Here is a 24995-nt window from a genome sequence, read left to right as displayed (position 1 = left end):
GTGAAACCAGAGTTTTAGCTTTTCAACACATAGCATGGCTATGAAAAGATGATAATCCGGAGTCGTGTAGGGAGGTGCTGGATGTGTATTCACCTGAGACCAACCCAAGCATTGAGTGCACGTGAATGACAACGCATGATACTGTATCATCCCCCCCTCATGCATCGCTACATTAAGGGAATAGTTTGACATTTTGGGAGCTTATTTAGCTTTCTTGCTGAGAGACAGATGAGATAATTGTCACCTTTCATGTTTGTGTGATAAATATAGAGCCAGGAGACGTTAGCTCAGCCTAGAAAGCACATTTAAGCTCATGATTCAACTTATTCTGGCTTGTTTGTTTAACCCATGCGAAACCAAAGACTGAAAACAACAGGCTTTAGTTAAATAGAGTCATTTGACTCACTATTTCTAAGGTGTGTGTTTCTGAGGTGTTAGCAGGTAGATTTTCTTTCCCTCTAAGCTGAGCTACCATCTCCTGGCTGTAGATTTGAGAGATGTACCAATAGTATCATCATCATCTTTTTGGGAAGTTAACAACCGACTGTTCCTTTAACACATCCCATTCCATGCCGGCCATACCCACAAATAAGCAGCCATCACATTTTGTGCCAGTGTGAGCGTAGAGTAGTGCTCGTGTTAGCTCACGGCCGTCACCTAGTGGTAGAGTGGACACCTTGAGTCGCCGTGACCTCTCTGTCCTCCCACTGACCTCTGCACTCTTGACCTTTGTTTCTGGCACCTGCTTACCAGGCGGCAGCAGCATCGAAAGTGGTCAAAGAGGAGACCAAGCCTCTCCTTCCTGTGAGTCCCTAAGCTTGCGTCCAACCATCTCCGTTCTCTAGAAGCAGCAGCAGTGGTAGTAGCACCGGGAGAGCCCAACCAGAAGTCGTACTTCTTTTCCTCTGCTTTACTTGCAGACATGAGACTCTGATTTAAACTTCTGCTCCAGTTTTCTCTTGCCTCTTTTCCTGAGAGCATTGTGAACTGATCTTTTTGTATCTGAGCTTCCACCATTCAGTGGCTTTTTCTTTTTTCTTTTTTTTATTTCTACTTGAGCATCTTCTTCTTGTTTTGTTAAGTCCTTTTATTCCAGGTTGCCTGACTTTGTGTTTCAGTCCAGTCCAGGCCTGCCATTAACTGTGCTGTTACATGTTTCTTGTGCAGCTTAGTGTCTTAGTCTGTTATGTTGGATCATTTAATATATTTTTTTTTCCCAGTCTATCTTTCTCATTTGAATTAGAAGAAGGTAGCATGTGTTTGCACTACTCATGGCTTGAGCTCAGTGTGGCTGCTGTGTTGATGTAGTTTATCTGCTGCTGCTTTGAAGCGTGTGCGTGTGTGTGTGTGGGTGTGTGTGTGTGTTGCTTGGGGCCACAGTCCCTGTGGCTGCTTTAGTGCGAGGCGGAAGCTGGGCATGACTGCATGCTGTCTGAGACAACTTGAAAAGAGCTCCCTGTTCTTTCTCCTCCAGCTCCTCACGGTCTTCTGTTTCTGTTTCTTTGGCAGCACTCAGCCAGCATGGGAAGGACGACAGGGTTAAGCTCCCCAACTTGACAGATGAGGAGGTGAACTGGCAGGGACTGGAGGATTTGTATAGCATAAACGAAAGCCTGTATGAATGTAGGCCTGACTACAGCCCCAGCCCAGACAACTGGGTCAACTTCCAGAAGGATGTAGATATTATGTTTGCACTGCGACATGTTTTGAACAAACTCAACCAAACCCACAAGCTCGACGACTCCACCCTGCCAGAGCTGGGCTCCGGGGCCGGGGGTGGGGGCCTTGAAGAGGCCAGCGGAGAAGAGTCGGCATCTGCTAGTGACGTCTGGCCGGGCCTGACCACCGAGACTCGCCTCACCACCCCCGCCCCCAGCAAAATGGCATCAGCACCACCCACAAGCGGGCCCGCGCCGGAGAGGAAGCTGGAATCTGTGAATGACCTTCCTGGGAGGCTTGCAGACAGACACGAGGCGTCCGTCATGTCAGCGTCATCAGGTCGCAGAAGAGACAAGGTCATCTTCCAGAGTGACATGTGGGCGCAGCAGCTGGAGGAGATAGAAGGAGAGGTGTTCAGCGGGAACGGAATGACGGAGCTGGAGACACGACACGACAGCCTCCTGCGTTCTCACAACAGCCTTCGAGCCCAGCTAGAAGCTGGCCCGGGCCGTGGAGAGGCAGCCAGCCCTCAGGGTCCTGGCTATAACCTGGACCCTGAGGATGAGGAGGACATTTTCCGGGCTCAAGGCTATCTCCCTTTCTCCCCACAGACTCTGAGGCCCGAGGTACCGGCCAGCACCACAGAGAGCCCCACCACCACCTCCACCTCCACCACCACCTCCACCTCCACACAGACTAACACCCCACAGAGCCTCAGGGTCCTCCTGAAAGAGCTGCCTCAGTCAGCGCTGCCCCTCACCTTGGACTACGAGGGCAGCGGCTCTCTGCCTCATCCCTCCAATCAGACCCTCTGAGGCACACGCATGCCCTGGCCAACCAGTGCCAACCAGCCAATGAGCTTCTGGTCGCCATGGTGACCCAGAGACGCGGCAACGAGGAGATGAGCTCGCCAAGAGCAATGGTGTTCAAAGCCACCTCAGTCAGTCAGAGTTGTATAATGAGTATTAAAGTTATTGTTTATTTTTTTACTGGTGCCTACATTTATTAGTAAACAGTGTTATGTTTTTTTCTTTTTTTAAAATCTATATATTTAGAAAAGAAAAAGCCTTAATGCAGCTAAGTGTTGGGATTAAAGAAAGTTTAATTCCATATGGATAACACCCTTGATGTTTTTTTAATATGTTTTTATGAAAAACAGCGTGAGAGTGAGTGAAACCATCTCAACATGTGAATGGACGATAAGCATTGGTTAGCTACTACCTGCCATCCAACCAACAGTTAATCCTGAACCTGCCCCGTCACCGGACTCTCCACCAGGGGGCGCAACTGACCCCAAATGCACTTTGGAAGCTTCTCTCAGTCTCCACTGACTGACCTGATGTCATGGAATGACTATCTACTCCTAAAAACTGGATCGTCAAATCTGTAAAGATTAAGAATGAACATCTGTTATGTTTCACAATTCATTTATTAATGTTTTCCTTTATAAGATTTTTTCTTTTTTTTTTTTTTTAACATCTAGCTAATTTAGACAATCATGGGACGGTTAACAACTTGACACCCCCTGAATTACTCAGCTGAAGCATTGTTTCTCTTCACATCGGGGCACTTTTTAGTAACTGGTTGCACCAGCTCTGACTTTGCAGAGTTTCTCACAAATCACATTTTATTTTAAAAGATTATGTCTTACTAATCACAAGGAAACGCTTACACAATCACCAGGGGAGGGAGAAAATGTTCATTGTGTAACTTTTTTCATTTTGTTTTTGTTTCAGAAATGTCACCAATTAGTTACAGGACGGTGCTCTGATAATCCAGAGTACAGTGTCGCTCGTGACCAACAGCTTTGTCTATGATGGTGAACAAAAGGAGCGGCATTCTGCCCTTCTCTTTCTTGACAGTATGTGTAGAAGTGTTTCAGGAAAGCCATGTCGCTGTTAAGAAATAAACCCTTTCAACCTCAAGTGTTGCCAAGCGTCTCTTTTTTTTTTTTTCTGCTGTGCAATAACTCCCAACAAGTCGACTTTTCAGTTTTTAATGACAAATATCAAGTATTCAAGGCATTTTGTAAACCAGGTGTTCACAAACATCAATTAGACCTCGGCTCCTGAGGAACACAAAGCGATAAGAGCGATAATACAGCTTCTGTCCTGCCCCAGAAACTCACTGTCAGTTAAGATATCGAAGGTGAAACATGTTAAAGCGAAACCCGACAGCCGACGTGAAGTCGTCTGCACCACATTGGAACAGCAGGAAGTCGTAGTAGGTGTACAGTACAGTAGAACTGAGACGTCACTGCTGGATGATTCTCTACTCTCTCCTGCAAAGAGTGCACCGTTCCTTTCACTTGCCTCGTCGTTGGAAGGAGATCTAATCAAATCTGACACACAAGGCTTAAAATACATTTAAAACCACTTTTTTTATTTTAACATTTTCACAAATCTTTAGGATCAGAACAGAGTTTAGTGAGCAGCTAGTAAGTGAAAGGAAAAAAAAAAACACGTTAAATTATTAGATGAAGCTCATGTTTGGGTCTCCAGTCACTTTAGCAGCAGTGAATCTGAACAATAGCACTACACTGGTATTCCTTTTTAACAAGCATGATAGAGTAGAGAATCATTGCAGGCAGAGAGAAGGGCATTCTGGGTAGTGTAACATAAGCATTTTAATTAGGCAAGAAAAAAAATAAATTCCCTCCCTCAATTGCATAAAATGAATTCATCCCTTCCCCTTTGACTAATACTGTTCAGGCACCGAGACACAAATCCACCGCTTAGTTTTATTATTTATTATTATTATTTTTTTGTATCTTTAGTGTTTTTAACTACAATGTCACGGGTTAGTTCATAAATATGCTTTTAACTATGCGAGAGCTCTATATTACGCTTCGTCTGCTTTAATATTTACACAATGATCGCTCATGAATATGTCATCTGAGGTACTAAGTCACGGTAATACTAAAAATCAGTTAGCACATGATAATCTTCACCTGGCACAAACACCACGAACCCTGGCCCAAAGAAAGATCCACTTCTGAAACGTATCCACTGCATCCGATTTCTCTATTTGCAAACCATGAGTAACTAAAAATGAATTCATACTGATCAGAATACAAAATACAGTAACTTTATTAGACTTGTCTTTAACCCCCCCATCAACTCACAAGAGAAGAAAAAATACTCCTAAAAGTTTGGTTTTTCAAAACACCTCTTCCGTTTCTTTGCAGGAGACCCCTCGTCTCCTCTTCTATCGGAAGGAACGTAAAACCGTGAGATATCACACGAGCCCAGTGTTGGACTAACTCAGTCTGAACATGGCATCTGTTAACAGTTAAGGCTCATGCAAGCAGTTTAAACATGCCTCTCTTGAATGTTGCGTCGCCACCGACCACCGTGTGGCGGCCAAAAGGTTTGTCACACCGAAATAATCTTTTTATTATTATCATTATTCTTTTCCTCAAGTATGATCTTTGGAGAGCTAAATTATTCAGCAGTGATTAAGAATTTTATAGAACAGTAGATCTGACAAACGGCAACATTCACTGGCCTTCACACAATCGTCTCTGCGTCCACTAGATGGCCCCCGAACGCCCAAGAACTGAACCATCAACATCAGATTCCTCTCATTGATAAAAAGGGCTCATGCTTTCTGCACTACTTCTTTAAAAGTCTAGACTGCTAAGTAACTACTATGTACATCTGATGGCCGTTCGAATGGAGAAGCCATTACAAAGCCAAAATGATGCGCCTGTTGACTGCAGCAGTAGATTACATACATTTCATTTTGCTTTTAAAAAGGGAAACAGGTCACATCTTTAGGACGTACAGTAGCTTCAGCACTCGGCGGGGTTATTAACATCTGAAGTCGCTATGCACGGCACCACTGGCGCTTGTCGGCTTTGAGCTACGTGGTTGTCTTCCGGAGGCGGAAAAAAAACAACAAAAAAAACACTTTGGGACAACTTCGCACTTACAAAAAGCTGAGGGCAACAAAGCAGAAGAACGCTGTCGATCAACTGGGAGAACAGTGACTGGCTTTTCAGCAGCTAGCGTTCACCCTGGGAGCTAGCTTTGTGTACTGGACTGGCCGAGACAGCCTGAGAGGCACTGTTACGGGAAAGAAAAAGAAAAACACTTTTGTCACTTTTTAAGATGGAGACAACAACCACAAGATGTGTAATGGCTCGAATACACAAGAGACAGCTGATATGTTCGCAGCTCAAACTTTAGTGAAAAGTGGGAACTTGACAGAGCCGACAACGATGGTACGGGTGGATGGAGAAGAAGAAAGGAGCTGTACAGTACTGAGGAGAGAGGAGCTGTACATAGGATCTTGCATAGTACAGGTTTGTCTGTTGTGCTTTAGATGTCGTGTTGATGATGACTCATCTGTCCGTACAGAGGTTATAATGCCCTGCCCTTTACTGGTAGCACCATGTGATGTCTCTACATCATCCCATCCTTGAAGTGGAGGTCTGACCTTCTGTGTGGATGCTGTGTGTGCCTGCAGCCGATGATATGCTCGGAGTAAAAGAACATCTTTCAGTCTCCTGTCATCACAAACAGTGAGCAGCCCTTTAGGGTGTGGTGGGCGCACTTGTGTCTCTGCCTGTCAGTACCACTGCGGCGTCGCAGATGTCCGATAGGTGGAAAGCAGACACCGTGTTGTGCAGAAACACAAACAGGAAGGCACGTGGACGGAGGCCGGCGTGCGTCTCAGACGTGGGCAGAGCCTCTGTGGTGATGCGGCGGCAGCAGCAGGATCGGGGGGGTTATTGCTTTGAGGGAGTTGCCCGGGCAGCTGAGGCTGCTGTGGCCCCGGTCGAGCAGCGGGGCGGCCGGCGGGTCGGGCCGAGGCGGGATGAAGACGGGGCAGGAGCGGGTGCGGGCGTGGCTCTTCTGGCCCCCGGCGTGGCATATGAGCTCGCTGACGGTGCCCAGCGGAGGCAGGCGCTGGCGCCAGCGCTCGGCTCGCGCCTCCTTGTGCTTGATCGAGTACCAGGTGAGGAAGATGAAGACGAAGCCGACGAACTTCAGGCTGGCGGCCAGGCCGAAGTAGACGAAGCGGAAGGAGGTGACGTCGTACTCCCAGCAGGAGCCGTGCACGCCGCAGTCCTGCTGCCAGAGCATGCAGGTGGTGTCGATCACAGCACCGAAGTAGATGGGCGTGGGTATATAGGCTGAGAGAGAGGGAGACATCCCAGTTAAAACAATGTACTAAAGAACTTAGACTGTTAGAGACCATGTAAACACTATTTTTATATTTAAAGCTGTTGAGGTTGAGGAATCTAGGAAACAAAACTGTAAGAAATGTTGATTTAGAATTAGGGAACTTTAATGCGTTGCAGTACCACTTTCTACCACACGATGGCACCATTTGACCTCATACAGATCATCTGGTGTGCTGCATGTCAGTGCAGGTATTAGAAACGTATTTCACAATGAATTAATTGGTGCAACAACTCTGCAAACTAAAGCCTCTAAAATCAAAAATAAATTGCATTCTTCTGTCTGGAATGTCACATAAGTCAGCTGTGTTTTTCTGAGTGTAAAATGTATTAGATTTGTTGACGTATAGGAGTGCAGAAACACACAGGCTGCTACCCATGCAAACGTTTCTATTGATAGATGTGAAAGATTTACATTCACACGACCACATCAAGATAATCACAGAGCAGTGAAGGCTTTTCTGCACCTCCCTACACAAAGGTTTACACTGGCCCACTGCATTGCTGCATTCCTGCTCTCTCTATAATGTTAGTGAAGGAGTCTCATGAGAGATGTGACCGGCTGAGGGTTTTGTGCCAAAGCACTGAACTGCACAAGAGGCTGTCTGATCAAAAATGTTTAAAGACGCTCAGAAAAAGCAGATTCAATGGCTGACAGAACATTAATACATTCAGTGCAGAGTGGATCTAACACGCAGTGCAAATAGTCAGGGACTTACCAAGAGTTCTGAGCAAGACGAACTGCATCCCTAGAGCAAAAGGCCTCTCTTGTTCATCAACAGACCTGAGAACAGAGAAACAGCATGAAACGATATGGCTCTCTGACAAAAAAAACAAAAAAACAGGCGTACTGGGCGTGGTGGTCCCTCACCTGAGTGTGACGATGATGGCAGAGGGCTGGGCACAGGCGGTGATGAGCGTGACGATGAAGAGGAAGATGAGGAAAGGGATGAGCGTGTTGCAGGTGCGGTCGCACTTCCCCGACATGGCGTAGCCGTTCTCGTTCAGGTAGGTTTTGACGATGACCAGCTGCAGCTGGTTGACCTGGCCGCCGGAGGACGGAGTGATGACCTGTCTGCTCTGCACGCAGCCGCAGTCAGTGTAGTTCCTGATCTGTAGTCAAAAACAATAAGATCCACTTTTTAATAATAATAATAATAATCATCCAGCTACTCAGACTGAGTGGTGCCAGTTTAGTGGGGTGATATAAACATTTATTTTCCTTGTGTTGTTATTATTTCCTATCTGACATTGTGTTGGAGTCACTTCCTCCCACAGCTGTATGAGGAGAATGGACAGAGAGCAGGTCTTTGTGTTCCCATTATGATTTGTGTATCCTTTAGTGAAATTCTTGAATTTCACTTATTTATTTGACGGGTAAACAAAAGGAGCAATGAGCTGCAAGCCCAAAGAGTCCGGGCCCTCACCCCGGTGCTGTCGTTGCCCACGGTGCTGCATCCCGCCAGACAGGGGTTGAAGTAGGTGATGCCGTCGGAGCCGCAGACCGGAGCGTACTCGTGGATCCTGCAGCCACAGTTCACGTTGCAACTGCCCGTCAGGTTCCGGTGGGTCATCGTCAGCGTCGGGCTGCAGAGTCAGCACAAAACATTAGTTAAAGACCAAACATATCGGAGGAATCTGAAATTTAAACCATTCTTTTTTTAAACTGAACTGACTTCCTGCTTATCTGTAATTTGTTTTCCGGCTGATAAAACATATTGGATACGTTAAAATGCAACTGGCAAGGTTGTTTTTCCCTTTTAATTTGGACTTTACAGCCGTGCTGTGTCAGCGACAGCCAGAGGTAGGGGACTTTCCATTCCATCTGTAGGACAATTTATTATTTCCTTAAACATTTATTTATCGAGGTTAGTCTCAGTCCATTTCGAATGTGGTCCTGCGGCGGCGGCGGCGGCACACCATTTAGCAACAGAAAAATGAAAACAAATTGATGTTGCAGTGTGCCGCGCTTGTAGACCATCAACACTCAACGCTTCCTGCTGCAGGATAATACTTCTCCGCACGGCACCGCACATCATCAGTCAAATAGCAATTAAAAGAGAAAAAAAAAATGCTGTGTATTATTTGCAAAATTGTTTCTGTGTCTAGCTGTAACGCAATTTAACAGAGAGACGGTGTGATTTAAATGAGATGCAGCACGGAAGCTGAAAGAGGCTGCCAATCCTTCTGACAATATTTACAATGAGAGTGTGTTATTAATCTGCCGCACATAATCCCTTTAATTAGCTTCAATCTAGTCTCCCACCAGCTTGTGCAGTGATACAGAAACAGGCACGAGGGGCTGACAAAGAGCCACCATCGATGTCTCTTTGGGCAGTGTGGGAACAGTTGCTCTAAGCCAGACAGGACTTTGGCTCCATCTAAACCAGGAGCAGTCAAGCGAGTCCGGGGTTTTCTCTGGGAAGCTTCGCTCTGAGCCCTGCGGAACAGGCGGGGACGAGCCCTAACAACACAACCGGCAGAGGTGACGCGGTCACAGAGCCAAGAGTGATGGGGCGTTTCTCCTCCAAAGGTTTCTAATCTAATAAACGTGTATTTTTGTCACACTGTATAATGGTGCCTCGTATACACGCCTTGTATTTTTTCCATTGCGTCTTTCAGAGAATGCAGTGGCATAAAATCAGCCCTACAGGAGAAAACCATTTACCTAATAATCAGTCAGACGTCTGGGCCTGTCCTGACAAAGCAGTGCTGCATTCCTGACGCCGAGTGCGTATTTGCATAAACGTAAAAAGGCATCAGCCCTGCTGGAGTTGCAGGCTTGCAGCGCTGATTACACATGTCCTTTTCCAGACTGAGTTTCGGCCTTCGCTGAACCCTCCAGATGTTGTGTCACAAGGCGCAGGATGTACTGCACATAAACCCAACCACCCAGACACGAGAGGCTTAAGCTGCTCCGACACTGAAACTAACAGATCTACGAGCTGGGCAGGTTCATCAAGAACTAACCAAGATGTATTCTGTGGCTTTTAAATCAGCACACTTCTGCACACAGTTCAGAATATTACATAAATAAAGTTGCCTCTTGGCACGATTCCTTTTTAAGTCACATAGTCTGCAGCCTGTCGGTATGGGGCAGCCGCGTCTAGACCAGCATAAGAGCACAGACACAAAGGGCAGGCTGGGGCTAAACATTCCTCATGTGGGTGCTACCCGCAACTAGTGACCAGAGCTGTTCATAATGTGGAGCCCCACCGGCTCACACGGTCTTGTTGACCCCTCTATAAACACCGGCTCCAACAAAGACTACAGTTATTAACGAGTCAGCTACGGGTCTTTGAAGGGCACGCTGGCAAACAATCATCTTGATTAACTTAGTTATGCGAAAAGCAAATTTCACAGAGGTTTAGCAGCTTTCACTCTTGGGTGTATTTGCGGGACTTCCTGTCACGCTGAGGTCGGCTCGTCTATACAGATTACACAAGCGAACGTCCACTAGCAAACAGAACAATAAGAGAGGGATGTTGTTACAGCAGATGTGAAATATGTTTGCAATCAGAGTCTTTTGCATCATCCTGTGATCCGCCGCGTGGATGGTGCCTCCGTGTGCCAGCAAACGTCTGCTGCCTATTTCTGCCCGCGGCGCCGACGGCTCAGATGACTGTTTGTTAACTCTGCAGCCGGCTGCTGATGTGGTGTTGAGCAGCAGATTCAGAAATAGAGGTGGCAAAGTGATTCACCGGAGCCACGAGAGCAGATGCCAGTGTTGCTAATTAATCATTCGCACTCCGACACGACGCCAGAACACATGAGGATGACGGGAACGGTGACAGCGTCCCGAGCCCACACCCTTCCCAGACACATCTTAATATGCAGGCTAAGGTCTTTTTTTGTGTTACTTGGTCTCCCGGTAGCTGAAAGATATTTACCCAGTATGTTACTCCAAAAATAATATGTTGGGAAACAGTTGGAGCCAAACTATTATGCAAAAGGTGCATCCACTAAGGCAATGTTTAGATCAGTGACTGCATTTAAAGAAGGGCAAAGCATTCCTAATGTCAACCACAGGGTTCATAAAGAGTTGGTCTGAAGCTCAGTGTGGCGGCTTTGGTCGTCACCATCTTGGCACTGCCTGACTCCACCCAACTCCCAGCTAAAAATGGGCAAAGAGGTGGAGCATTAGTGGAACTAAAGTCGTGGGGGGACAACTAGGCAGATAGATGGTGACCTGACACAGAGCCCACCTGCCAGTCAAAGTGGCCATGCATTAAATTATGCATAACTTTACCTTGATAGAATTTAATCTGCTGATTTATATTAAAATTCATCCCGTACAGTTGTCATGAATAAAAGAAATTCCCCACCAAGACCAAAACAGTTTTTTTGAATTTCTACTGGATCCATTTGAGGAAGCGTAGTTTTTGGACATCCACTGAAAGCTAACGGAAACCAACCACTCTTTGCATTCCATCCATGATCACACATGTCTACTGGTACATTTGTGCTCACCCAGTGGTGTATGGTATGTTGATGCCTCCCAGATTAATGCTCTCGCAGCCCACTATGAAGAGCGTGGAAAAGCAGAGCAGAGACACGCCGCTGCAGATCATGGCCAGCTTGGCCGACTCTCTTGCGCCGAGCTTCAGTTTCTTGATGATGTACCCGCCCAGCACGATGCCCACCCCGGCGCTGGGCACGATGATCACGCCTGTGAGAGGAATCAAAGCAAAGAAAAGTAGATGAAAAATGTCTCTGAACAAACACCTTCATCGGACTAGACTTTGCTGTGTCAAAGTGACTGTGACGTGAGGTAAAGCTGTCAGTTTCTAGTGAGCAATTTCAGTGTCTGGCACATGCTCTCAGTCCAGAACTAGTCGAACTGACAGCATGAAGAAAGGCAATGACGGCTGCTGGCAGGGTAAACCAAGTGGCTCACTGGGCAGGAGTTAATGCCTGAGGCGGCCGCACGTGGCAGCCCAAGAGCCCGGCCACAGGCGCTCAGAGCAGGGTAACGAGCAAGATGGGGTCAGACAGCGGGGGTGGAGGATCAGCAGAGAAATGATAGAAGTACACGGAAATGTCATCTGGCTTATGCGTGTGTATTTGTGTGAGAAACACAGATCAAGAGGAATCAAAGAGAGGAGAAGAGATAGAGAAAGTGTCTGAGCGCGCTCAGTGAGAGCTACAGACAGCTGTAGAATAATATTATCCCGTAAGAGCATGTTTCTCAGCTAAAACCATGTGCTCTCTGTAGGATTAAACATGCACACAGTAAAACCAGACGGTGACAGGCAGTACAGAACGCACACTATTTATGTAGCATTAAATGCTACACATATTTCCATCTGTGTTAATATCTGTGCTGGAATTAATGTGAGTACTTCTTCGATACTGATCTGATGAACGTGTGTACCCAACAGAAAAGCCTTGTCAGCTGGAGTCTGTGCAGAGATCTTTTACACGAAATGTGAGACAAAGCATATTTGGAATATTTTTTGAAAGGAATATTGGTTGAGATGTGGAGAGCCACCAAACAGAACAGAAGCCAGAGAAACAAACAGAACGCACAGCAGCAGCAGCAGCAGCTGAGGGAGGGCGTGTGTGAGATGTAACAGTTCTATTTCTGTAGCAACATCTAATGAACATGTAGCGGTGGCAGCTCTTTAACCGGGCATGATCCTGATTCTACAAGGTGGCAATTTATGCAATTTCAAGTTACTTCATTATTTTTGGCACTGCGTTGCTTTCCGTCCAACACTGGGCTAAATCACTTCAGTGAGTCACAGACAGGTCCTCTTTATACATCTTTCTTTGGACTTGTCAGCCACCGTTTATGTTCCTGCTAATTCATGGCGCCCAGCAAAGCACTGCTGGTGCTTCGGATAGAGAATATACATCACGTCCTGAGCTTATCTTCCCACTAAAAAGACTCATACAGTCTGCAGAGTATAAATCCGAACAGTTAATTATACATTGTTTATGAATTCAACTAAGTTTTAGGAGTATTTCTTCTTTAAAAAGTTGAACTGTTCCTGCATTAACTTTTTTTTTAACCATTTGTAGGCAGTGGACACAAGCAATACACACAAGATGGAACACTTAGTTATGGAGCAACATTGGGTCTTCATCGTCGTGCAACACCAGACTCAGATTTGATGAAAAGGTCAGACAACCCAAGATGTTAACAAATCCCAAGGGTATATATGACATTTATATGTTTGTATGACTTAATGTGTGCTCATTCAAAGACTTTCTTGTAAAAAAAAAGAAAACTAAAATTTGCCTTGGTCATCAGGCTACCTTTTGTTATTTTAATCATCCCCAGAATTTCACAGTTGAGCATCTCTAAAAGTGCCACAGTCCACTTGGCTGGCTGAGGAATCACTGCGCTCCCATAAACAAAAGTGCCCTCTCCTCCTCCACGTCTCCAACCATCATCACATCCCAGCAGCCTGGCATCGTGCGAGTAGTCATGGCAACTGTACCACCCGTTTGCCCTTACCCCTTGTATCCTGGCAACAGGCAGATGAGATGAGGCAATGGTATTGTGTGTATATTTGTGTGTGCATGCATGCGTGTCTAGAAGCGACCATATGTTAGCCGGCAGAGTGCTTGGGCACACACTTTTCTGCCTTCAGAGCCATAATTGAGTTTTCAATCACTCCTTGCCGTAATAATCCTGATAACAGATTAGTTGTGTATTAGCACCACTGGCTCAGACACGACTGAAGGATTAGACTGGATCTTTATACACCCATATATATATGTGGTGCACAAATTACAAGCGAGCAGAGGGTAGTGTGTGTGTGTGTGATCACGTTATGATGAATGTGTCTCCTGCAGTCAACAGAGACTTGTGTGTTACTGTCAGGGGATGTAATAGAAGCTTATCACTGAATGAAATCCGGCAAGACTCGGTGACTCATAGCGCTGTCTTCAGATTGTGAATCACTGAGATGAGAACAATGTGATCTTAAACTGGAACAGACTAATTGTGTATACAATGTGAAGATCATTTATCGCCTTGCCAAGATACATCTTTGGGTTTTAGACAGTTGGCCAGACAGCTTGACAGTGCACATTTGGGAAATTATAATAAGCATCGTTGCTGATACACATATCATTTTTAAAGCCCAAATATAACACAAAGGTTAAACGCTGCTCTGCCTTTTGCAAGCAGTCGGTAGCATCATGTTCTACAGCAGCATTCAGAACATACCCTCCTCCAACACAGGCTCCAACACAGCCTTGATGGCCCACAAGGGACAACTCAAAACTATGACTGACTTAGGCTGTGGAGGAGTGAAGCATTTAACAGCCAACAAGCGAAATGGACAATATGATGCAGGGGTTGAGCTGCATATTAAAAAGACGAAAAACACTCAACTTCAAGAGACAAAAGACGAAAAGACGCTTACCTGTGTATATGCTGGCATTGGAGGCAGGGATGCCAAACTGTGACTCAATAAACTTTGGAATGAAGGTGATGAAGGCGGTGACGATGGCGCACTCTGCAGTGTAGGACAGGCTGACGAACAGGAAGGTCATGTTGCTGAGGATCCTCAGCGCAGCCTTGGGGAGGTCTGGGGGGGGGGGGGGAAGAGAAAAGACAGACCAACTCGTTACTGTCGCCTTGTAATTAACACAGTCTGGTAATTTGCCTCTCACTCACGCCCACACGACTGAAAGTTGATGGAAACACAAGACTAAGAATCATTACTGGAAAGCTGTAATCAACACAACAAAAGCTGCAGCTGTAACCCAAACAAACTTTATATAATAATGACCTTGGGCAATAGCGGAGTCAAGTCTATATCACCCATAAAAGAATATGAAAAACACATAAATAAACATTCCTACATTCACAAATCCACTCAGCCATGTCTCATTAGTCTGGGTAAGTATTCTTGTTTCACGCAACACTGCAGGAGCAAACATCAATACACGAACACGCAGATGCTCCTGCACAAAACACTTTCGGGTTATTAATGAGCACAGTCTAAACATCAACTCTGCCTTTTTAATTACCTGTCTGTGTCTGTACTTGTCCTGGGCCGATACCTTATCAAGCTTTGTGAAACTCATAAAGCCATCAGCAGGTCTGCAGCACAATGCAAACGTGGACCATGTGTATCCACGCTGCATGTGCTGAGCAAAGCAAGCTCTGCAAACATGAATGCCGTCATCCTTGGTTGATCATAACAAGGGTCTGCTTGAGGGCAGTGTCCGTATGATCTGGTCAACATGATGCAGAGCAGCCTCTCATTCTGTCACTCAGAAGTCACGTGGACAAACTGTACGTACATTACAGTTACTGGGCAGAGTTAAACTGCTCCCGCTGCAGTGCTCCATTTGCACTGACTGAGATGTGGCAGGAAAATGCTTTTACTGATCCCCAAAGATAAAACTCAAGAGAATCACTGTCCAAACAGGAGCTAATGGGGATTCAGTTTCGTGCACACGGGCATATGAGCAGGGCAGATGCTTGCTGTCATGGCAACTCAAGCCTCCCAGTTAAACTACAAGCTCTCAGATTGTGACCACCTCTTCTGTCCAACTCCACAAGATGTCAGCTCATAGCATAAAAACATTGTTATAATAACCCCAAAACAGATTCCAGGGCATGAATCCCACTCCCATGAACAAATCTAAGGTACTATCACAAATACACCGATCAGGCATAACATTATGACTAATATTGTGTAAGTCTGTATCTATCTGTGTCAGGCTGCATCCTGCTGGGGATGGCTGCAGCCATCAAGGAGTGTCATTGCTATGGGGTGGGGGTGCCTGGTCTGGTCTAGGTGGGTGGTACATGTCTAAGTAACATCCACATGAATGAATGCCAGGTCCAAACGTTTCCCAGCAGAACGTTGTATTGTCACAAGATGGTCAATGTTATTGACTTCTCCTGTCAGTGGTTTTAATGTTGTGGCTGATCAGTGTGTATTCATTCATTTAAAAAAAGTAATCTTAAATGTTGGAAGAGGTTTGCTTATGTAAAACCTGCATGTCTGCCAGGCTAATTACTGCCACAGTTAAGACGATTGGCTGGAATGTGTTACATGCAGTAAACTCTGCTTGTACAGACCAGTTGAGATGGTAAGGTGCACTTTGCCAACGTTGGAATCATTAAATAACAATTCTCTGCACATGAAGTCCCATCCTGAAAAAAACATGTCCAGTCATGTCAGAGGAAAAATACTAAACATTTTCATCAGGAACTGTTCCTGAGAAAACAGTGAAGGTATTATATTAGTCTTGTTGACATTTTATGGGTCTAATTCTTGTGTGAGATATGTTTGCCCTTGCCAGAGGTCACTGGTGCACCCAAACCCCTCCATCTCCACAAGGCCGAGGTATAAGATTTCGCGAGCAGTTTGACAGAATGAGGAGCTCTGCGGTCCACAGGGAACTTGGATTCAAGCTGCTGCTGCTTTTCTAAATTGCTCATGTAGTTTTGGCACTCGGTAAATGTAGGATGTAATGATGAAGATGGCAGGATATGGTGCAAAGACTACATCTGCAAACTGACCTTGAGCAAATCACTGTTCAAGAGTCTGCTTTCCTCCCTTTCCCTGCTCACACCCAGGACAAAAATACACCAGTGACAAAAAAGAATGAAAAACCCAAGTATTCGTAAAAGTTCAAAGCTGAAAAGATTCATATGTACACAGTTCAGACTTTTTTTTGTGTGAACAGAAAGGCAGCTTAAGACAGGAAATCAAAGACAGACTCTCTTTTTGCGATTCTATTGTGCAGCAGAAAAGGCCAGGAAAGGTCCCTCTTTCAAAAATAATTATGAGTAACTTAAAGATTTGAGGTCCCTACTGCGCGGGCAAAGTATTTTTGATCAAATGTATTTTAACTATGGGATCCGATTCTGGACCTTAACTATCTGTGGGATGAAAAAACATTTATTAGAGTCGCAACAATCGCAGCCTTATATTATTGCATCCAAATCCTTTTTGCTATATCTTACTGGAGAAACACCACACACGGCTCATCTTAACTGCTCACACAACTGGCATCTCCAGTTTAGTTCTGTGTGTGTCCAAGGATTTTAAACCCTGGTTGAGGGCAAACATTATGGCTCTACAGTCATAAGGCTATCATGTGGGCTTCTTCTGGTTCACATGCTTCACAGGCAAATGTCACAAAGCAAAGCAGGAACAAAAGAAATGCCAGAAAGAATGTTAGGTGGATTATTACTGCCTTTTAGTGGAGGTTATTAGGAGGTTGGCGGGTTTAACGGAGTGACACGGTGCCTTGGTTTGGAATAGCTGTCTCTGTAGTGATTCAAATGATCTTGTTGTAGGTGGAGAAATGTTAGCAGCACCTGTCAGTGTTACCCCAGATCAAAGATAGGAATAGAATAGTGACGCTAATTATTTCATTCCTGGGAGCTGAGCTGTACTCTTGTCTGGAGGGGGACAGATGGCCTGCTAGCATCTACAGCAGCTGCTCTCTCAATCAGACAGACCCCTAGCACGCAATGGTTTCCTTTGTGATGGATGACTCGGTCAAATCATTACATCCATCTGGTTTACCAAAAATATTTCACTTTCAGATGAGACGGGTTATGTTGTTTGTAATTAGCTGGTCAAGTCTACGAAGCAGACGTCATTCTGTGTGCGACTCCTGGAGAAAGGTTTCATAATTTAAACTGTAGCCTGAAAGGGCTGTGAGACACCAAAGTAATGGATCTGTGAGCGTTTGTGGCAATAGTTAAAGTGATCAGGGCATAATTGTGACATGTTGCACCGTCACCCATTTTACCAGCTTTTCAGACAAACTTTCTGGCCCAGGCATAGTCGGCTTTCTGTGCAGGTAGCTCTTTGGTTTTGGTTTGGTATGTTTGTACCAAGACTTTCTAAATATAGCCTTTTCTTTACTAGTACAGACATTATTCCTATGTTACCTTTGATAACAATTTGATGGGAAACAAATTGACAACTATTTTGATTATCAATTCATCGGTTCTAGCCTCTCGAATGATTTCCATGCAGTACTAATTCCAACACCTCAACTCATGGTACAGTGGATATAAAAAGTCTACTTTTCAAACTTTCATTTGATCACAGCACTAATTCTGTTTGGATAACAATCCATCAGCTTGGCACATCAAGACTTGGGAATATTTCCCCACTCCTCTTTGCAAAAACGTTCCAGATCTGTCAAGTTGTTAGAACACCTCCTGCGCACAGCCCTCTTCATGTCCCCCCACAGATTCTCTACAGGATTCAGGTCTAAGCCCTGGCTCGGTCATTCCAAAACATTAATCTTTTTTGCTGTAGCCATTCTTTTGTGTGGGGGAGTCACTACTCTGGATGTACTTGGAAAAAGCCTACTGTTTAATTTTAGCTTTGTTTAGCTGCAACATAAACTCCACTGACTAAGGACTGTGTCAAATATTAGTTGTGTACAACTCAACGATCAGGACCTTCGGTTTCAGTCAAGCGGACATAGCAAAAGGTCTTTTGGAACTAGTTTTGTCCTCCTTAGAAATAAAACAACAGTTGCAATTCTGTCTTTCTAATCTCGTCAGTTAATTAATCACTCACCGAGTGATGCTGACACCGTACCAGTCAGCATTTGTTTATCCATACATTTTGTATGTTTCAAGGGGAACTGTTTTAACACAGCAGTAGATCAAGGTCTGGAACGTTCCATAATGAAAACTTTGTCCCTTGATTGTGCGTTACTGAAATATTCAGTGTTAGCATTTTTTAGTGTTTGCTCGTGATGTGAAGGCCAGAAAAAAAAAAAAAAAAACTTCACCACAGCATATCTTTCACAAAAAGTGCTGAATTTGTGCTACAGACGAACGCACGCTCTTCAATAGAAGGACAGCACTGAAATACATTCCAGGTCCAAACACTGAGTCTGCGAAATCGGCCGTAGTTTGCACAACAGCCCAAAACATCCTGCTGAGACGAATAAAACAGCAGGAGAGCTAGTTGTGGTCTGAAGAAGCCATCATTCATTCATGGTTACGGGACATAAATCTTATTTTTTTTTTTAACAATGGTCGTTGCACATGAGCATTAATTTATGATTGTGCATCCACGCTAAATACAAATTTGATTTCAAAACTGTGACATATTACAGGGTGTGACAGCAAACATGTGTGCCGATGTTTTGCTCTGCTGCTCACTCTGTCTACTCCCGTGTGTTGAAATGTGACAGAGTTCCCTCGAGAGCTCATTTAAAAGAGAGAGAGAGAGAGAGAGAAAACTGTCTGACAGAGAAAAAAGCTGATGAAACTGGGAAACACTAGAGCAGGACTCAACTCAACCAGGGTGCTCTTCCAGGGAGAACCAGGAGATTCCTGAGATATCTGGCTCAGAGAAAAAAGAAAAAGAGCAATGCACTCACAGCATATGCCTGAAGATATTGTCCTTTACTTAAAGCAAAAAACAGTCATCGGTCTGACAGCAATACAGAGTGACCTTTAGCCATGTTTACTAATCGTTTACTAAAGTTAATAGAACAACTGGAACTGCCGATGTTTACAGTGAATTACCTGCTTCATTAGGCATCCGTGTAGACACACTCGTCCATCATGAATCAATAACATCTTTAAAGGAGATCTCAATGAAGCTTACGCTATTGAATGACATGACTAATCCAAGTCATTGATTGGATTACGAGCAGTTTGTACATCAATAGCTCAAAGTTACTTTGTGTAAGGTACTATGGGTGGAATAGGAGGGCTGATATAATCAGTTTCTCACCTTTAATATCCTTTCCAAAGCCCATAGAGGACGATACGTTTTGGCCTTTGCTGCTGGACTTCTCTTTCATCACGTCATCATCGCTGGAAACGTCGCCCGGTGAGCCGATCTTTTTCTTCTTCCTCTTTTTGTGGCGTGGCGGCAGCTTTTTTGGAAAGGCAAACATGGGGAAGATGACGAGAAGCATGGCTATGGAACACAAGAGAAAGCCACTCCACCTGAAATTTCAAAAAACAGTTAGTTTGAACGCACACTGATCATCACACAGAGAGGCAGGTGTGGATGATCGCGCATATTCACCAGTTGCCAACAAAGCGAGGGTCGTTCTGGTCAATGTTGACGACCGTTTTGGGGTCAACATAGAAGCCGATCAGGACTCCTCCCAGCAGGTAGCCAGCTGCAGGTCCCAGGGCTCCCATCACATACATGATGGCTAGAAGAAGCACAAACAGAACCTATAAGAGACATCTGTAACACCACTTCCCAAACTTTTTCAAATATTGTCACTTTTTTGTAAGTTGTGATGCGTGTGGAGCCTAAATGAACTCTCATAATTAATGCAAGAAGCCTCCAAATCTTCCCACTTCCCTCATTAAAGCTCTTAATGAGCCACTGTTCTCTATGACTGTTTAAATCAGACCTATGGGAGCTGTTCATAACCTCCGATTCCTTGTCCACCATATTTGAAGACTGCACTGAGATCAGTGGGAACCCTCCACCACCCCGAGGTCATTTCTCACAGCTTATGAAGCACTGGTAACAACTGGACCGAAAGCTCCAGAGGTCTCGCACTGACCTGAGGGCAAGCCTGCAGCTCAAACCTCAGTGCGAGTGGGGGGTGAAACATTAACCCTCCAGGGGTCTGAGACCATGAGGTGAGCCAATCACACTCAGTCACTTTGCCACAGGAAGGGAAAAACTCATTAAAGTTAGATAACCTCAGTTGGACAAGTGGAAAAATCTCCTGCGGACATCCTGCAGAGAAGCAAGCCGAAGCCATTTACGAGTCGGATTCAAGGGGCAAACTTTCTATAATTACACCTGGAACATTGCCGCTAGCCTGACGTGCCAGTGTGTGTGAATGTGTGTGACTGAAGGGATGGCTTTGCGCTTTATGATTACTGTGTGTGTGTTTGTGCGTGTGTTTGTGCGTGTGCATATAAAAGGTTTCTGTCAATGACAAAAGTGTCACCCACACACAGATTTTGCAGTTATAATTTCACCAGCAAAAGAGCTACAAACCATTTGTTTCTGTTGCTCCCCTCCCACACACACACACACACACACACGGTTTTGTAAATACACTCACCTAACAAAATGTTCCACAATTTTTATCTCCCAAATGTCATTTTCTTGGATGCCAGCACTAAACCTCCATCAAAGAATGCGCGCACGTGTGAGTGTGCCGGTGTTTGTGACAGACTCCCCATTTAGCAGCAGAGGCAGCAGGTGTGCTGCGTGTCCAGACCAACACTCAAATGTCTAATCTCTCTCTGGGCATTGAAGACACATCCTCTCAGCCAGATTACATAAGAAATGCATGCGCACACACACACACAAACACACACACTTCTCATCCATCAAGTAGGTTTGCTTTTGTCAGAATGAAAACTCAAAAGCAATTTCATCTTAGTCAGTCCGTTTCCCCAAATGCTTCAGCTGCCATGAAACGTTAGCATAAAGCAACTCTAGTGGTTCACATCTCTTTGATCCCAGCTCTTTGGTGTTATTGGACCTCCTTTCCTCAGTGGACAATAAATCACAAGAAGAAACGTTTTACAGTTAGGTTCCAACATGGTCCCAAAGCCCAAATCCCTATCAAGACTTAATTAAATCACGGCTTTCTTGAACAAAACTATTGGGAAAAAGAGAAAGAGAGGAAAATGTCGCTTGAACGACAAAAGACCCTTCGACAAATCCTCTTATCAGCCTAAAACAGATACTCACAACATGCGACAACAATGGTCAATTCCCTGCGCTCCAAAGACCACTTAACACAAGCTGCTGCGCACATACAGTATGAACACGTGCGAAGGGAGAGGGTAGAAAACGTGCGCATTTGAATGTATATATTTTTTGATATTTGATATGTTTTACATGTGGAGGACTTTCATTCCAACAGAGCCGCACAAGCAGACAAAGAATCACTTCTCTAAGCACCTAAAGCAGATTCTCATCCCTCTTTCTCCTTTTCCCTCGCATATCACATTTCATCATTTTAACTCCTTTCACTGTGCCATTTCTCATATCCTGCTGGTCAGAGAGTCAATTCACTGCGGCAGTCAAAGCATTTACACCAACGTAACAGGATATTACCACCCGGAGACAATGAACTATTAATTATAGTTGGCAAGGACAGCAAGAGGTCTTATCTCATTATCTCCATCTTGAAATTAAAAAGCAGCTTGCAAAAACATAAGCTAGTGAATCAAACTTTTGGGGCATGTAGTAAAAAATGTGCAGAGACTGCAATATAAAGGCTGACCATGACACCAGCCAGAGCCTGACCACCGAGTTTAAAAATGAGCGTGCTGGTGCAAATCATTCCAAAGACCGGAAAGGTTCAGATTCAATTATGCTGCCCCTAAAAAGCTTGATAAATCTCAAAAACTATTCTAATGTCTAACATTCAAAGTGTATTTGGTTTATTGAGTCCACTTGCCAGTTAATTTCCTGTTGATTGACCAACTCGTTACTCAACTAACCATTGTGTTTCTAGACAGAAATGTCGAGTCAACTGTAATCTGTAAACCTCTGCTTGCAATAAACCTAACTGCACTTTAAGGTAGTATAAAACTGAATGGCTAGGTAAGATGGACATTTTTGGAGTGGAGTATAACATAAAGAAAAACCTTGCCCTGAAATATAACATCATCATTTTAACACATTCTCGAATCAGATACGCCAGGCGCAACCAACCAGTCTGTTTTCAGGCAAAGGTTAACCACCAAGCATGGTCCTTTGGTTGCCCTCCAAACTCTATCCCCCAGGGATGCCAATATTTTATCTCCTTTGGGTGATAGTGTAAGTCTGTCCTGCCTCTCCATCCATCACGTTAACAGTGTTCTGCCTGAACGGAGGACAAAGAGGGTCATAAACCGCGCCTTACACGCCACCCTATTCTGCCCGCTTGGCGCTGAGCCGGGAGAGTTTAGGATCAGTGAGGTTACGTCCGGCCTGAAGGGCGGCCAGGGCACAGCCACCGGATTGAGGAATATGCTGGCCCAGCAGCAGCGCTACATCGCGCACGCATCACACATGCTGCGGCGGCGGCAGACATCAGTGGACCGCAGGGGGTGCATGCCAGTGAAGAATGCATGGCTCAATTTACACGATTACGCAATAGACCTTCACCAGCAGCACGTGAAGGACAATGCATTACAGATTTCATATAGCTCTCTACATGTGTGCCTATAATGGATTAGGAGCTCTCTATTGCAGTTATTGGCTTTTCACTCTCATGTTCTACAAAGTCAGCATCTAAATCATCCCACCAGCCTGACTTTCAATATACTAAAGTACTTCTACTATGCTTTACATGAGATGAAGTAATACAATATACACGTTGACATGAGGCATGCATGATCAGCAAAGAGATATTAATATTTATTACGCAAATGTGCACAATCCTCTGGAAACGACTCCATCAATAAGCACAAATGTATCTATTACGACTCAGTGATTTCAACATCAGCTTATTAAACACATATCCAGTATGTATTCTTGTGATAGAGGAGGAGCAAGGGCGTCAAGGGTAAGAGTGAAGGAGGGATAAGGTTAGAGAGTTTTATAGAGCATCATTGACCCCATCAAATGTTTGAGACGGATGGAGACAGCGGTGCCAGGCAGAGGTAGAAAAGATTTACTCGACAATAATCCAGGAAGAGAAAGGCAATAACGCAATAGAACGTGGAAAGACATAAAAACTGAGAGAAAGTGTCACGGAAAGAAAGCTGAGATAAAGACAAACAGATGAAGGGGGAGAAACAATAATATCTGAGACTGGGAGCGAGAATGAACATAAAGAAACAGAGGGAGAGGAAAGGAGAGGAGCTGGGCTGCAGTCTGTGGTGACTGATCCTGCTGTGTAACAGAGTGATAAAGCTTGCTCAGCAACATCCCTCTTATATCTAACCTTCAGGGACCAACACTGCTCTGTTGTCTCCACTGTGCCTCCTCCACACTCTGCTCCTCCAGACTCTATGTATTCATGAGCTGCTCTGACTCATTCAGAGCTTGTAGGTATGAATGAAGTTGATACAGAAAAAGAAGAATGAACTGAAAGAATTATCTTAATTGCCGATGGATGTTATTGTATCTCAAGGTGTTGACCATTGTGTTGACTGTGCTTTGTTGTTATCAAGGCATCTAACGACTTCCACAGCTTGGCTTGGCTGCGAGCGGAACTTCAGGCATAACAATAAAATGGCGTCTGCGTGGCCCAACCATCCCCCCCCAACCTCTCCTGACCTTCTGTTCTCCTCGCCCCTCACCCGTGAGACTCAACCAGAGCAGCAGAGAATGAAGGGAGAACGCAGAGCAACCAAACCTGATGAGAAAGCACATTGCACCTAATGAAGCAGCTCCCTGGTGGCCAAACTAATTACCACAGATTAATGATTTGATTTAATTACACGGACAAAATAAAGGACAGGACTTGACTTGTCAGAAGACAATGAGGTTAAAAGGCTGAAGCTACAACTCACACAACAGAAGAACCATCAGTGTCAGGCTCTCCCTTTATCACATCTGCAACTACACACATGCTGAATCCAAACTGAGCACAATGTGCGTATGCAAGTGCATTGACGTTAACATCCAGTCCAGTGAGAAAGGCTCATTTGTTTTGAAATATATTTCTCTGTTGTCACTGTCCTGCAGAGGTATGAGCTCGGCTCTGTAATCCTTCTCCGCTATTTGGCTGGAAACTTCGTTTCAATGAATTATGTGGCGCTCCACCTGGCTATTAGCCTGCACAGCTCAGCCTCTAAACAAGCCTGGGAATAGAAAGCAGGCAGCAAACGGGACGACCTTGGATTTGTATGCAATGCATTGCGTGGGAGCCGTCTAATCTCTAGAAGATGCAATCACATTGTCTTCGCAGCATTACTCAAGAGCCACGTCACGTTGATTTATGTGGCGTTACGCATCACGCATTACCTATTCACTCTGCCCAGGGATAATAATCGATTTTCACACCAGCTGTCTGACAGGAAAAAAAATTCTGAATGAGCCTTTCTGCTTTATTTAATAACATCACTTTATGTGATATGTCAGCAGACTTCAACATTTTTACTTGCTGCACTGTAGTTCAGCTCAGTGCCTAAAGCTCTTTGGAAAGTGTAGTTGCAGGTGACAGCTAGATGACAGACGATGCATGATGCGGCTGTGAGAAAGAGAGCAACAGAGAGGGACACCGCTCTATGATCCCCTGTGTTATGGGGATCAGT

The 24995-nt window shown here is 44.8% G+C and overlaps 2 protein-coding genes across 7 annotated transcripts in view; one reads left to right on the top strand and one right to left on the bottom strand.

Annotated features, from left to right (window-relative positions):
- The window catches only part of sulf1 (sulfatase 1), a 33631-nt gene extending 31156 nt beyond the window's left edge, over positions 1-2475 (top strand). For 2 of the 6 annotated variants that reach the window (XM_084566067.1, XM_084566065.1), the window contains 2 exons: positions 754-804; positions 1510-1681. In XM_084566067.1, coding sequence (XP_084422193.1) covers positions 754-804; positions 1510-1543 — 85 coding nt within the window. In that variant the 3' untranslated portion in view covers positions 1544-1681. Of the gene's footprint in view, positions 1-753; positions 860-1509 lie in introns of all 6 variants that reach the window. The other 4 variants (XM_084566064.1, XM_084566063.1, XR_014699582.1 and 1 more) reach the window with 3 other exon arrangements.
- Positions 2476-6232: 3757 nt separating this feature from the next.
- slco5a1 (solute carrier organic anion transporter family member 5A1) overlaps positions 6233-24995 on the bottom strand; it is a 31220-nt gene continuing 12457 nt past the window's right edge. Inside the window, exons 3-10 of the mRNA XM_084566070.1 lie at positions 19846-19978; positions 19546-19763; positions 14227-14391; positions 11318-11516; positions 8275-8434; positions 7719-7960; positions 7567-7631; positions 6233-6799 (exon numbers count right to left, since the gene is read on the bottom strand). Coding sequence (XP_084422196.1) covers positions 6336-6799; positions 7567-7631; positions 7719-7960; positions 8275-8434; positions 11318-11516; positions 14227-14391; positions 19546-19763; positions 19846-19978 — 1646 coding nt within the window. The 3' untranslated portion in view covers positions 6233-6335. The remainder of the gene's footprint in view (positions 6800-7566; positions 7632-7718; positions 7961-8274; positions 8435-11317; positions 11517-14226; positions 14392-19545; positions 19764-19845; positions 19979-24995) is intronic.

The sequence above is a fragment of the Chelon labrosus genome, assembly GCF_963514085.1.
Source record: "Chelon labrosus genome assembly, chromosome: 18".
In the NCBI taxonomy this organism is placed as follows: domain Eukaryota; kingdom Metazoa; phylum Chordata; class Actinopteri; order Mugiliformes; family Mugilidae; genus Chelon; species Chelon labrosus.
This window is presented reverse-complemented; position numbering and strand designations above follow the sequence as displayed.